Source organism: Pteropus alecto, unplaced genomic scaffold, assembly GCF_000325575.1.
Source record: "Pteropus alecto unplaced genomic scaffold, ASM32557v1 scaffold5, whole genome shotgun sequence".
Lineage (NCBI taxonomy): Eukaryota > Metazoa > Chordata > Mammalia > Chiroptera > Pteropodidae > Pteropus > Pteropus alecto.
Window position 1 is genome coordinate 31,194,177 of NW_006441953.1, and position 14,032 is coordinate 31,208,208.

Genomic DNA, 14,032 nt, shown 5'->3' on the forward strand with positions numbered 1-14,032 from the left:
GGGAGGGATCAGTGGTCCCGGAGGGACCTCGGCCTTCGTGTTACCATGGGGACAGCCAGGCGGCAGGAGGCAGGTGCTCAGCCAGCAGCACCATCAGGGTTAAGGAGGGTGGGGCTGAGCCAGCAGCACCCCGCCCCTGCCCCCGCACCCCCACCCGTGCAGGGGCGCCTTCCGGCTAATGCCAGCGAGAACAAAATAGGGAACGGGTAGGCGTGGGGTGGCCGGGCCAGGGCCTTGCCCTCGCTTGCCCTCCCGCGACACGTCCCCCTCATCAAACGCTGATCAGTGGGCCTGGGCACTCTGCTGCCCCCGGCCATCCCCGCCACCTTCCAGCTCTCTCCGTGGGGCGACTCCATCCCTGGGAGCCAGCACTGCTCCTCCGGCCACCCGCCTCTGCTCCCACGCCCCAGCCGGCCATCTGTGTGATGGGGTGGGGGAAGGTGTCACCCCTCCCAGGCCCCCGCCGGGCCCGGAGGCTCCCCCACCTGCACCCCAGAGTGGGGCAGGCTCATCGAGAGCTATCCCGAGACTCACGGTAGAGGATGCCACGTACTCAGGAGACGGGGGGAGGGACAGCGCCCGCGGCCAGCACCGAGGTGCATCTCACGGGCGGGCGGGCGGGCGGGGCTGGGACTCAGCCCTCAGATGGCGCGCCGCACACGGACCAGACACAGCACCGAGTGAGGGCTCCTGCGGGCGCGGGGGGGCGGGCGGGCTGCTCCCCCACTCTGGCTTCACAGGGAGGAAAGCCTGGATGACAACGAGCATCTCCGGGGAGCAAAACGGGGGGCCCGGGGAGACGACAGGTGCTTAGGAGGCCTCACGCCTGGCTGACCTGTCCCCGCTCACAGCAAGCCCAGCCACCTGCAGCCTGGCACGCGCGTCGGGGCCCCCACCAGCCCTCGGAAGCACCTGGCCAAGCGTCCTACCTGCACAGGGTCCCGGCACTGGAGCCCAGTCCGATCGACCCCTGTCCAGTGCCCGCCCCTGGGACAGGCCGGCTGGAATCAGCAGTGTGACCGTGCGCGTGGACGGCCTCGCCCTCCAGCAAGCAGTCCGGATGCTTCTCCTTCTTTTTCGGATCCTGCCACCTGCTGCTTCCCCCCACCCCCACCCCCAAGAGCCCACTGCCCGCCCAGCTGGGCGCCGGCACGCGCTGGGCCAGGCTCAGGTGGTGCCACCGCAGCGGCTGCTGGCCTTCTGCGGAGCCAGCTGTCTCCGCCCGCCTCCCTGCGGCGGCCGCCTCGCCGCCTGCCACTGCCGAGGATGCTCAGAGCTTTGCAGAGCCGCCGACTCAGCGGCCCCGAGCTCCCAGCAGAGGCGGAAACAAAGCATTAGTCTTCCGTGGGAGGCCCTTTATTCTCCACTGCAGACGAGGAAGAAAACCCGGACCTGCTTCTCTCCTGCTCCTGGCGATGAAGACGGTCCCTTCCTGGTTCCCCAGAGTGCACTGGAGGGGCCCGTCACAGGCACCGAACCCCCTATTCTGTATGTGGCCCAGCGCTGATTAGCAAGGACGCCTACACTGCAGGTGGGGTCAGCTCGCCTTCCAGACCCATCAAGGGCGGCCTGCTGATTGCCCGGTGACAATCCCCACCCCTCCTCATCGGTCACCACAGGGCCAGCACTGAGCTGGGGGACACTTCACAGACATGTCCTTCGCATCCCTGAGGATGTTACCGGAGCTTTCTATTGACAGGTGCTCAGAGAAGCAGGGCAGGAAGCAGGGTTGGTCAGGTGTGTCCCTTCCCAGGGGGCAGGGCTGGGCTAGGTTCACACACCTGAGCGCCAGCAGCTCAGCCCACCTGAGCCTGAGGTGCACCCCATCAGGTGTCACCACGTGGCATGATGCTGCCGGGGAGAACCACAGTCCGTGCACGGGGCAGGCCAAGTGGCGGTGGCGAGGACCAGGAGCCTGGGTGGTCTGGGTTCAAGTCCAGCCTGGTCACCTGCTTGGGGATGGCCGATGGCCAGCTCTCCCTGTGGGCAAAGTTCAGCCAGACGCCAGCTGGTGCCGCTCACTCTCTGACGGGCGGAGGACCACAGGTGTGTGTATTGGGGGGTCGGCCCTGAATTTGGTGTTGACCTGGTTGAGCTTTAGAGCCACTGCACTTCCGAGGAGGAGTGTGAGTCAGAAGGACAAATGTGTATCAGCCAGGTGCCCAGAGGCTTCAGGGAGGAGAGGGGCGTGGAGGGAGGGGCCGGGGAGGGGGCCGACAGGGTCCCAGGTTCAGTCCCCCATGACAGGTCTGTGGGAGGAGACGGCAGGGCCAGAGGCCTGAAGGGAGGAGGGAGACGAGCAGGCGGAGGAGGGAGACGAGCAGGTGGAGGAGGGAGACGAGCAGGCGGTGAAGGGACTTCCCACAAGGCTGTGGGCTTTGCTTTTTAAATGGCGGTGGGACTTGAGCTGCTTAAAAAGCCACCGGGGAGGACACCTTTCGAGAGGGGAGATGTGTGCCCAAGAGAAGAAAGAAGCTGGCAGGGTCGGGGTCCGGAGAAGGCGGGAGATCTGGGGCGGCGGGCAGCGCCCTTAGCAGGAGGGGCAGGAGAGGGCCAGGGCAGACACGGGGGCTTCATGGGGTGCTGAGGACCCTCCGTCCGGTGAGTGGAAGGCCAGGTCACTGTGGGGGAGGGGGCAGCCCGGGAGAGAAAAGCGTGTTGGGGACCAGAGAGGAACAGGGTCTGCACCACCTGGCAGTGGGGCCCCCCAGAAGCACTGGGTGCTGTGCAGCGTGGGTGGACCCCATGGAGCTGGGTTTGCCGCACAGAGGAGGGGGCCAGGTGAGGCGTCACCACGGGGTGCCGGGACAGGACGCATCAGCCGTCCACATTCGGAGGACACGGGTATAAAAATGAGGTATCATCACCACTCGGGAAAATACTTACAAGGCAAAATGTCAGCGACCTCGTCACGTGGCCCCCGACACAAATCAGGCAGAAAAGCGTGGAGACCCCAAACACAGACAGGCAAAGTTCACGGACTACGCCTGAAATACCAGAACTGGGGTCGGGCAAGGACGCGCAGAAAGACCCCGCCTCACCAGGGTGGAAGGAAGCGGGAATTAAAGAGGACCCGTCAAGGTGGCGCGGCGACCTCTCCCGCTGGGAGAGGCGGACTGGCGCCGTCTGCCAATGAGGGCGTCACTGAGGGTGATCCTTCTGGGAACCACCGAGAAGCATCAAGAACCCTTTCAAAGTTCTTGGCTGTTAACTCGGCTTCTCCAGTTCCGTGAATGGACGTTAAGGAAAATTCGAAGCGTGGTACGAGACGACGTTCACCTCGGCGTTGTTTACGGCAGAGAGAACCGGCGAAGCAGCGCCTGGTCCAGCAAGATGGTCAGCGTCGTAAGTTCCGGCCTGGCCCTATGACGACGTATGACGTGACACCCAAACACGCTTCCGTACGCGCGGCCTGCGGAACGCTGTGCTGAGTCGAAGACGCCGTCCCAGGGGACCACGTGCCGGACGATTCCGCTCACAGGAAACGTCCCGAACAGGGCCCTCCAGGGACAGGGTGTGGATCGCCGGTGTCCAAGGGCCCAGCAGTGTCGGGAGTCATAGCTAAGGGGTACGGGGTTCTCGAGGAGGTGACAAAGGCAAAAAATGGATGTGGGGTGGCTGCACGTCCCCGTGAAGATGCTAACGGCCACGGGCCTGCACGCTTCCGAGGGGCGACCTGTACGGTTTGCGACCTACGTCCCAATTGAGCTGTTTACAAAAAGTCTCATACCACCAAGAAACAAAACAAAACAACAAAACAAAAAACAACAACAAACGCACGGGCATCTGTTAAATAGGGAACGTGAGTCGAAAAAGCCAGGATACTACCTGTGCACACGGTGTGCACACGGCTGTGATCGATTACACAGAGAGGGGGGGAAAATTCTGACAGGAAACCAGCCCCAAAGCTCAGCTGACCAGGATGACTGGCCCACTCGTCTGAGCTTTGCGAACTCTCCACTCCGTGAGCCTGTAATTGTACCACCCTCAGAGGCCACCAGCCGAGGACGGCAGAGCTCTGCCATCCCCACGCGGGGGGGAGGGGCGGGGACGGCCGGGGGGAGGGGTCGAGGGAGGGGTCGGGAGGAAGCCGAGGCGAGGCCCCCACACGCCTCCGCCCCTGCCGCTCAGATGTCAGGTGTAACTGCAGCTAAAGCAGCCCACGTGCGACGTGCAGTTCCTCTGAGCCCTACTGCGCGCCGGGCACCGGGCGTGGGCAGAGCGCGGGTCCTTGGAGGTTCCCAGAACCCACTGTTCCCAAATCTCACCCTCCCCGGGACCGTCTCCAGGCCCAAAGCCCCAGTCCAGCCTCAGCAGCGGCCTGGGGAGCTCTTTTAAACGCAACGTGATCCAGGCCCAAAGCCTTGTCAGGGATGGTGGGGGAAGCACAGCCTCACTCCTCAGCCCGTCCTACCCCCGTCCTACCCGGAGACCCCCCTTCCCAGCACGCAGCCCCATCCCCCGGGCCCTCCCCCAGGGACCATGGACAGGCCCTGGATGGTCCAACCCCCTGCCCCAGCACAGAGCCAAGCTGGGCTGCAGTGGGGTGGACGGTGGGCTGGGCTGAGCGTCGGGTGGGTGGGGTTCAGCCTGGTCGTGGAGGGGGGCGTATCTTACTGCACGGACATAGAAAAGGGCGTAACATGTGCTATTTTCACAGGGGACACGCCCACAGACTGGCGCCCAGATGAAGAAACTGTCGGCACCCAGGAGAACCCCACGTCGGAGGTGCTATCTGACCTGGCCTGCCAGGTGACCCCCCTGGGCCTGCTGTGGGGACGCAGCCCTGCGTCCTGGGCTCGCTTTAAATCTTCAGGCCTCAGACATAAGAGCCGGACCCAGGCGCTCAGGTCCTTCCCCCCTCTCGGGTCCTTCCCCCCTCTCGGGTCCTTCCCCCCTCTCGGGTCCTTCCCCCCTCTCAGGTCCTTCCCCCCTCTCAGGTCCTTCCCCCCTCTCGGGTCCTTCCCCCCTCTCGGGTCCTTCCCCCCTCTCAGGTCCTTCCCCCCTCTCAGGTCCCACCACCTTGTAAAGGGCACAGTGGGAAGGCTTCCTGGAGGCGGCGGTGCTCACTCCCGGGGAGGTGTCCTCCGGCAGGGTGGGAGGTGCAGGCCCCGGGCGGGGATCCCTGCACAAACACCCCTGGACTTCAGATCCTCCGAGGACCCTTTTGATCCTCCCAGGACGACTTGGGGTGGGGGTGGCAGGCGGGCCCCAGCCCCGCGCCTGGGCAGGACCTAGCTCGGAGCGGGGGAGAGGCGCCTCGGGCCGCTTACCTCCAGCACGTGCCCCGTGATGAACTTCTCACAGCCGTCACAGCGGACGCCGAACTCAGCGTGGTAGTCGGCTTCGCAGTAGGGCAGCCCGTCCCTGCAAGGAACCAGCTGGTCAGGACAGGAGGGGTCACCCCAGCACCCCAAGATCCGACAAGCGGGTGTGACGAAGGTGCCCGCGTTGGAAACCAGGTCTGAGGGATGCTGCAACGCCAGGTGGCAGTTGTGGCGGGTCGGGAGGGGACCTTGCTGTCCAGGGTGTGCTGGCAACTTCCTGATCCCGGGGAGACACGGGGTGGCAGAGGGCCTGGCTGTGCGGGAAGGAGCAGGAGGGGCACGGGGTGCCGCACCAGGGTGACGCCCCCGCTCGCTGCACGCGTGCCTACAGCATGCCCGCTCCACGCCGGGCGCTGGAGGTGGCGTTGGGGACACAGTGACGCATGAGGCATCATTTGGGGTCCTGCTCCTGACTACCCAAGCAGCCTCGGGTGAGTCGCTTAAACCCTGAGTCCCCACTAGATGAACTGGAGGGCAAGCGGCCAGGCGCAGGGTCACCGACAGGGGGATAATGCCACCCCAGCGCCCGGCCCCGCGTCGGCCCCGTGCCAGGAGCTCATCCAAAAGCAACTGCAATTGTTCTCATGAGGTCAGCCTTCTCCAGGTCCCAGGGGTGCAAGCAGGAGGGGAAGGGCCTGCTGTGGGGTGACAAGGCCCCTGGGGCTGCCTGCCGCCCCATAGACATGACCTCCTTCCTTCACAGGAGAGGGACATACAAACTCGGCCCTTAGGGTGCACTTTCGAATGCCGCCGACCTCGGGGCCCCTTGTTCCCCTGGATGGGCGGATGGGTGTGCGCGCAGCGAACCCAGGAGGCTCAAAGTCGGCATCTCCACGGCAACACCAACGCCCCTCCTTGTCAATTCTGGGACGGTGTGGAGGCGGCTCAGTCAGGAGCACAGCGTGGGCGAGCTGCCACAGCCACGTGAGCGGAGCCGCGGCGCCCGGGGGCTGGGCACTCCACGCCACTCCCCGGCGCTGTCCCCCAGGCTGCCTTGGTCTGAGTCACTCGCTCCTCCCCCTTCTTTTACTAGGACAGAGACAGCAGCTCCTGGCCTGAGTGGCCAGAGACTCACAGTGACCCAGCCTGGACAGAGGCTCATCGTGGGTGGGGACTTTGACTGAAAACGTTTTATTTTGAGATAACCGTAGAGTCACATGCATTGTAAGAAAGCAGAGACCCAGCTCGCCCAAGGTCGCCTGGAAGTCGGCGTGGACGCATCCGGCGACGTGGCTCGGATGCCCCTGGTGTGACACGCACAGGCGTGAGCGTGTGTATCACTCATGCGGTTTCATCAAAGGGCTTTTTCTAACCCAGTCAGTGTCTGCGATGCTTCTGTTCCCTCAGCGCCTCGAGAACCAGCACAGCATTCGAGGAGAGGCTCCCCCAGAGCCCCGAGCGTGAGCGGAGAGCCTGCTCAGTCTCGGGGACTGCTCGCTGTCCCCTCGGCCCTCCCCGTGCTGTCTGGGACTCGCCTGTCTCAGCCCCGAACTCTGGGTCCGCAAACCAGCTGCTCCTGCCCAGGCCCGGGCTTCCCAGAGGCCCCCGCCCCACCCAACCCAGGTGTCGCTGCCCCCTGCCCACACACTGGGGATACTGCGTCGGCCAGCGGGAGCTGCCCCATGGCCCACGGCACAGGAGTTTGAGTGTAGAGCTGGGTCGTCACATCCGTGACAACTGAGACCTGCCTTCCTTCCCCTCACTCGGATGCCGGCATCGGCTGATGACTACTTTGTATTTTGCAGGAGATCCAGGCACCAGCAAAGGGGCGAATTCTACGGGGAGGGTGACGCCCAGGGCTGGGCGGGGGAAGCGTCTTCCAAAGTCAAAGGCGGAAGGCTAACATCTGTTTAAATCAACAAAACGGAGCTGGAGTCTCTCTGTAAACCATGCTAGGGAAGCGAGGCTGGTGGGGGAGGGCACCCGGCTCTGGGGACAAGCGTGGCACGGCCCGGCTCGGGGTCCTTGCCTACCAGGGATGGGACAGAGGCCGAGGGTGGCAGCCCAGGGGACACGGGAGGACCCCCACCCCCGGGGCACCCTCGCCCGCTCACTTGCTGATGTATTCCGCGTTCAGCTGCTTCCCGCAGGTCTTGCACTTAAAACAGCCCAAATGCCAGTGCTTGTCCAAAGCCACCAGGGACTGGCCGTTTTTGATTTCTGTGCCGCAGCCCCCACAACCTGGAAGAAAGGTGAGAACGGGGTGTCATCGCTGTGGGCTGAGGGGAGCGGAGGCCTGCTCTGCTGGGTGCCCAGACGCCTGCCCTGAGGCGGTCAGAGCAGCCCAGGGGTGCGCAGTGGGGCGGTCCCGCTGGGTGTGCCTGCGGGTCGTTATGCGTGGGCCAGTGCGAGCAGGTAGGAGACCAATCTCGCAGCTGGCTGCTGGGTGCGCCGAGTGCTGCCTGCATTTGCCTGGTGGGGGGCTGAGGGGTAGGGGGCCCCTTCTCCCGGAGGACGGGTCTGGGCCTAAGTAGCAGGTGCTTGGGAAGAGTGTACCCTGGGGGCTGCTGGACTGTCCACAGAGCCACTGGCCAAGCTCCGGCTTTCCTAAGTTGTCACCCTGTCCACACCCACACGCAGCTTGGGAAATGCTTGAAGCACAGACTCTGCTCCGAGGCCCAGGGCCATGAGGGAAGAGGGGGCTCCCCCATCTGCAGACCCTCGAGTGCGTGCCAAGGCAGGTGGGTGGCGGGCGCTCGACCCGGGAGAGGACGTAGGCTGTGGGCACGGCTGGCTCTGCAGTCAGGAAGGACAACCCCCTGTCCCAGGACACACGCAGGCCTGGCCCTGGGACACCACGGCGCCTCCCACGCTCGGCGGGATCCCATAACGGCCTGGTCCCTGCCCAGTCCCCACACCTACTGGTGGCCCCAAAGAGCCGTCCACACTGGGAGAGGCCAGCGCCTGCCTGTTCCCACCTCGCCCTCGCTCTGCCCTGCATCCACGGGGACAGGGACATGCCAGCTGGCAGTCCTGCAGGAGCCAGCTCCTGCTTCTGCACGCAAGACGCGTGTACTGAGCGCCCACTGCACACACACACCGGCGTGGCTCCCGGGCTGTGGAGCCCCTGACCGCAGGCGCCCAGAGTTCGATGCGCTCCTACTGGCTCTTCCAAAGGGCTCCTGGGTGGTCTAGAATTAACCGTGGGAGCCAAGCGGTGTGTGTGCTGGAGGGAGACGGCCTCCGGGAAGGCTTCCTGGAGGAGACAGGCCAGAGCTGGGCCGAAAGCAGGGTGGGAGTTGGATGCAGAAGCAGGAGCGGCACACGGGGCGCAGGGCACAGCCCGTGCAGAGGCTCAGCGGCACGAGACTTCGGTCCAGGCTCCCTTCGTCATGCTAACCCACAGTGGTTCGTTCTGGCTGCTCCTGCTTTGGGCCTGAGAGTGGTCAGCCCCCTCCCCGAGCACCGTGGGGCCCCCCGCCCGGCCGCACCCCACTTACTCCAGAGGCCCTGGGTCAGGTGCACGCTGCTGCTCACGGAGGTGGGCAGGGAGCACCGCTGGCACACGCACTCCTTCCCATTGAAGGTCACTCGGTCGCCGGGCGGAAAGGGCATCCTGAAACGAGGGACCGCGTCACCAGCCAGGACCCTTGCTCCCCCTGGGGGAGGGGAGCCCCTCGCAACATACATGCCATCAGCTCCCTGGGGTCTCACGCACAGGTGCCATAGGCCGAGGACACAGGCTGCTCCACCCAGGCGCAGCCATGTCCCCACTGTGTGACCTGGGCTGGTCACTGGTGTGAGCCTCGGTGTCCTTGTCTGAACCAGTGGGCAGAACCACAGTGCAGTGTAAGGAGCAGCGACGGCCGGCCCGCTCGACTGGCTCCCTCCCCGGGACCCTCTCCCCTCCGACCCCCAGGACGCGCTGTCCGTATCCATTCCATAATCGAGGTAACAGGTACCGTTTACTGAGCACCTACTACGTGTCGGGTGCCAGGTCTGTTACGGGTACCTTACACGCGGGCCTCATTGCATAGCTTTCGGACGTTTGCCCAAGCCAGCACTCACTCCATTTTTCCTCTGGGGGTGAGGACATTGAAGTTCCGACACGGTAGCTGACTTTTCCAAGGACATGCGGTCCACGTGTCACAGCCAGAGTCGACCCGAGACCTGTCTGGTCGCAGTGCCCACGATTCACCTGCTGGGCCTCTCAGGAGGTGACACAGCGAGGACGCACCTGGCCATCGGGTCCTGTCTTCATTTAAAAGTCTGGCATTTTGTTCATCATGGATTCTTTTGCATTAATACCCTTTACCTTGATGACAGAGTTGTTGGCACTGCCTTAAATTCTGCACACAAATTGAGAGCCTTGCTCAGACACTGAAGCCCTGGCTCTGGTGCAAGGTGAGGTCACAGCTGCGGGCCTGCCTGGAGCAAGGCTGGCTGGGGGGCAGCAGAGAGCCCACCCAACCCGCACTCTGCAGCCCTAAGGAATTCCCCTTTGGTGCCTGAGACATGGATAAGGTGGCTGCTGTCCCTCCCACCTATCCATCCACCCATCCATCCACCCATCCATCCATCCCATCCACCCATCCATCCCCCCATCCATCCACCCATCCATCCATCCCCCTATCCATCCACCCATCCATCCCCCCATCCATCCACCCATCCATCCATCCCCCTATCCATCCACCCATCCATCCCCCCATCCATCCACCCATCCATCCATCCCCCTATCCATCCACCCATCCATCCCCCCATCCATCCACCCATCCATCCATCCCCCTATCCATCCACCCATCCATCCCCCCATCCATCCACCCATCCATCCATCCCCCTATCCATCCACCCATCCATCCCCCCATCCATCCACCCATCCATCCATCCCCCTATCCATCCACCCATCCATCCCCCCATCCATCCACCCATCCATCCATCCCCCTATCCATCCACCCATCCATCCCCCCATCCATCCACCCATCCATCCATCCCCCTATCCATCCACCCATCCATCCCCCCATCCATCCACCCATCCATCCATCCCCCTATCCATCCACCCATCCATCCCCCCATCCATCCACCCATCCATCCATCCCCCTATCCATCCACCCATCCATCCCCCCATCCATCCACCCATCCATCCATCCCCCTATCCATCCACCCATCCATCCCCCCATCCATCCACCCATCCATCCATCCCCCTATCCATCCACCCATCCATCCCCCCATCCATCCACCCATCCATCCATCCCCCTATCCATCCACCCATCCATCCCCCCATCCATCCACCCATCCATCCATCCCCCTATCCATCCACCCATCCATCCCCCCATCCATCCACCCATCCATCCATCCCCCTATCCATCCACCCATCCATCCCCCCATCCATCCACCCATCCATCCATCCCCCTATCCATCCACCCATCCATCCCCCCATCCATCCACCCATCCATCCATCCCCCTATCCATCCACCCATCCATCCCCCCATCCATCCACCCATCCATCCATCCCCCTATCCATCCACCCATCCATCCCCCCATCCATCCACCCATCCATCCATCCCCCTATCCATCCACCCATCCATCCCCCCATCCATCCACCCATCCATCCATCCCCCTATCCATCCACCCATCCATCCACCCATCCACCCACTTATTCACCCATCCACCCATCCACCCATCCACCCACTTATTCACCCATCCACTCACCCATCCATCCACCCACCCACCCATCCACTACTCGCCCATTCATCCACCCACCCATCTGTCCATCTACCCACCCACTTATTCACCCATCCTTCCATCCAGCCATCCATCCATCCATCCACCCACTATTCGCCCGTTCATCCATCCACCCATCTGTCCATCTACCCACCCACTTATTCACCCATCCTTCCATCCATCCATCCATCCATCCATCCATCCATCCCTCCATCCCTCCATCCATCCATCAGACATACTGCCTTGTACCCAGGAGGGGCTGCATAAATGGCAGCTATTATCTATTAGCCCCCAAAAGGAACACCATACTGTTTAGCAGTTTTACCTTCATTTTTTTTTTCTTGGTAGAGAATTGGCCCATTTTTTTCCTTTCGGCTCTTTAAAGACGCTATTCTATTATCTTCTTGTACACATAGTTACAGATGAGGAGTCCACAGTCATTTGTTTGTCCCGTTTGACATAAATGGGTTTTGTTTTGTTTTGTTTTTGCTGCTTTTAAGATTTTCTTCTTATCATTATAATTTGATTAAGATGGACTTGGTAGGTTTTTGTTGTGTTTATTCTGCTTTGGGTTCAGTGAGATTCTTGGATCCCTGAGTTTATAGTTTTCATCATCTTTGGACATTTTCCAGCCCCTTTTCTTCAAACTTTTTCAGTCTTCACCCACCCCCTGGGTCTCCCCGTCCTAACCCAGAGAGACAGACAGACGGATCTAAACTCGCACATCGAGTCTCCCTTCTTATTTTTCGGTTTTCCCTCCTCTTTGCTTTAGTTCGAGTCGTTTCTATTATGTCTTCAAGTTCACCCATCTTTTCCTCTGCAAAACCTGATCTACTACTAATTCCTTTCAGGGGATTTTCAGAAATTTTAATTTTCTTTTCTAGAAATTCCGTTTGGTTTCTCTTCACATCTTCCATGACACTGTTACTTATGTTCACATTTTTCTTTAAATACTTAAGATTTGGACAAACGGCTGTTTCACAGGCATGGCCTGCTAGTCTCCCTTCTGCTTTTGTTCTACTGGAACGGGCCGATTTTCCTTCTGGCTTTGGTCACCTTTCCCAGTTGCATTTTATGAAGAGGAGAACTCGGCCGAACGTCGAACATCATCGATTTTATGTCGTCGAGTGCTGCGTTTCCTTTCCTTCCGATAAAGAGCGCTGGGCTTTGCCTGGGCAGGCAGTTAGCTTGTTTTAAGATCAGTCTGGTCTTTTTGAATTTTTTCTTGTCTTTGTTGGTGCAGGTTTGTAGTAGCAGCCTTTGCCTCGGGGCTCGGTCCCACCAGTGAGACACGGGTCCCCACCACACGCCTGGGTGTTCAGCAAGGGCTCTGCAGCTGGCCAGAGCCCGGCTGTCTCCCAGCCCTGGGGGCTGCTTAGCCCACAGCGAGCCGGTCATTCTGGCGCCACCTGGGCATTTCCTCCCTACCCGCGGGTTCTGCAGCTCTCCGGCGCTCGCTCCCCTCCGTCGGCTGCTCTGTCTCCGGTCACCGGCTTCTCACTCCGCGAGTGGGCCGTCTCTAGTGTCCCCTCCTTGTACTATGAAGCGGGAAACGGCCTCCAGGCAGCAAGCGGGCCGGTCACGGGGCTCACGCATCCGCCTTCCTTGTCCAGTGCTGAGCTGCCTGTGCTCGGACGGTGAAACCGGTTGTTCCGTGTATTCTGTCTGGTTTCCTAGTTGTTCACAGTGTGTGGGAAAGTCCTGTCCCAGTCACCCAGCTCGACAGAGCTGTCTGCTACTGTTTTCTAAGCAGCAGATCATCCGGAGGTGCTTTTCAAAGCCCCGCGACCGTGTCAGCCCCTTCTCTAAGCTACGTGCTCAGAAATCAAACGCCCAGACGGCCTCTGGGGGAGCCCTGACCCTGCACGCTGCAGGAACTCGCAGAGACGCTTTCCTTAGAAGTGTTTCTTGTCGCTGGGCCTCCCTCCCTTGGCACCCTCCTGACAAAGCTTCCGTTTCTGTCTGGTGCACACACCATAACTAGGAATGACACTCAGAAAGTCCCCGTCACACTGGGTGTGGGAAGGCTGCCTGCCGCCTCCCTGCTAAGCCCCCCAAGGTGCGGGAAGAGGGGGATCTGGGTGTGGCCTGCTGCCCAGGGTCAGGACCCCAGGCTGCCTGCAGAGACCACTCGGGCATACCTGCTCTGTGCCCACCTGGGCCTGAGAGGAGTCAGATGCCCTGGGGCCAAGGACTGGGAGAGGGAGCTGCTCTCCCGGGGGATGGGCTCCGGGAGGCACTTCCTGTTCTCCTGCACTGTCTGTGGGCGCTGAGCCCTGGAGGGTCTCTGCTAATGTGTGTCCAAGTCACCGGTGCCAGCCCAGGGCCTGGCCACACATGGTGCTTAGAAAAGTCTGATTGAATGAATGAATGGGTGAGTGAGTGAATGAATGAATGAACGAATGAGTGAAACAGACTGTGAAGCTCCTCTCAGCCAGACCGAGGAGCCAGGAAGCCATGGGGGCCGTGTGGAGGAGTGACCCTGGCACGGAGCCATGGCAGGACCCTCAGCAGGCGAGTTCTGAGGCCTGAAGAGCGGGCAGCAGGTGGGCAGAGTCTGGAAAGGGAGGGACCTTGGAAGACACCCATGCTTGGGGCTCGTGCACCTGGTGGATTGGGTGGTGGTCCACCCACAGACCGGGATGGCAGGAGTGCAGCAGGGCGTGCAGGTGGGCCACGCCGCAGCAGCTGGAGAGTGGCAGAGGGTGGGCGAGGAACGCCTGAGCGTGGACGCCACGGGCTCCGACTGGACGGACGAAACATGTGCGGGATGCGGACAGGGGAGGAGCTGGCCAAGGGGGCCGAGGCGGGTGGGGAGAGAACACCTTCACGGGAGCCGAAGGAGGCCACGCGCCAGCAGCCTCAGAACCCAGTGTCCCCAGGAGAGAGGGCTCGGTCCTTGCAGGCAGTGGGGAGGCCTGCAGGGTCTGGGGCTGGACAAGGATGTGCCCCGGGGTGCAGCAGCCCGGGGTCCATCTGCCACCCTTTGGATGGGCCCTGCCTTCCTGCCCTAGTGGTGGCCCAGGGGGAGGAAGGAGGGGACA

The 14,032-nt window shown here is 62.0% G+C and overlaps 1 protein-coding gene across 1 annotated transcript in view; it reads right to left on the bottom strand.

Moving 5' to 3' along the window:
- The window catches only part of ABLIM2 (actin binding LIM protein family member 2), a 100,011-nt gene that overhangs the window by 52,796 nt on the left and 33,183 nt on the right, over positions 1-14,032 (bottom strand). The window contains exons 4-6 of the mRNA XM_015595033.2: positions 8,768-8,883; positions 7,382-7,508; positions 5,274-5,367 (exon numbers count right to left, since the gene is read on the bottom strand). Coding sequence (XP_015450519.1) covers positions 5,274-5,367; positions 7,382-7,508; positions 8,768-8,883 — 337 coding nt within the window. The remainder of the gene's footprint in view (positions 1-5,273; positions 5,368-7,381; positions 7,509-8,767; positions 8,884-14,032) is intronic.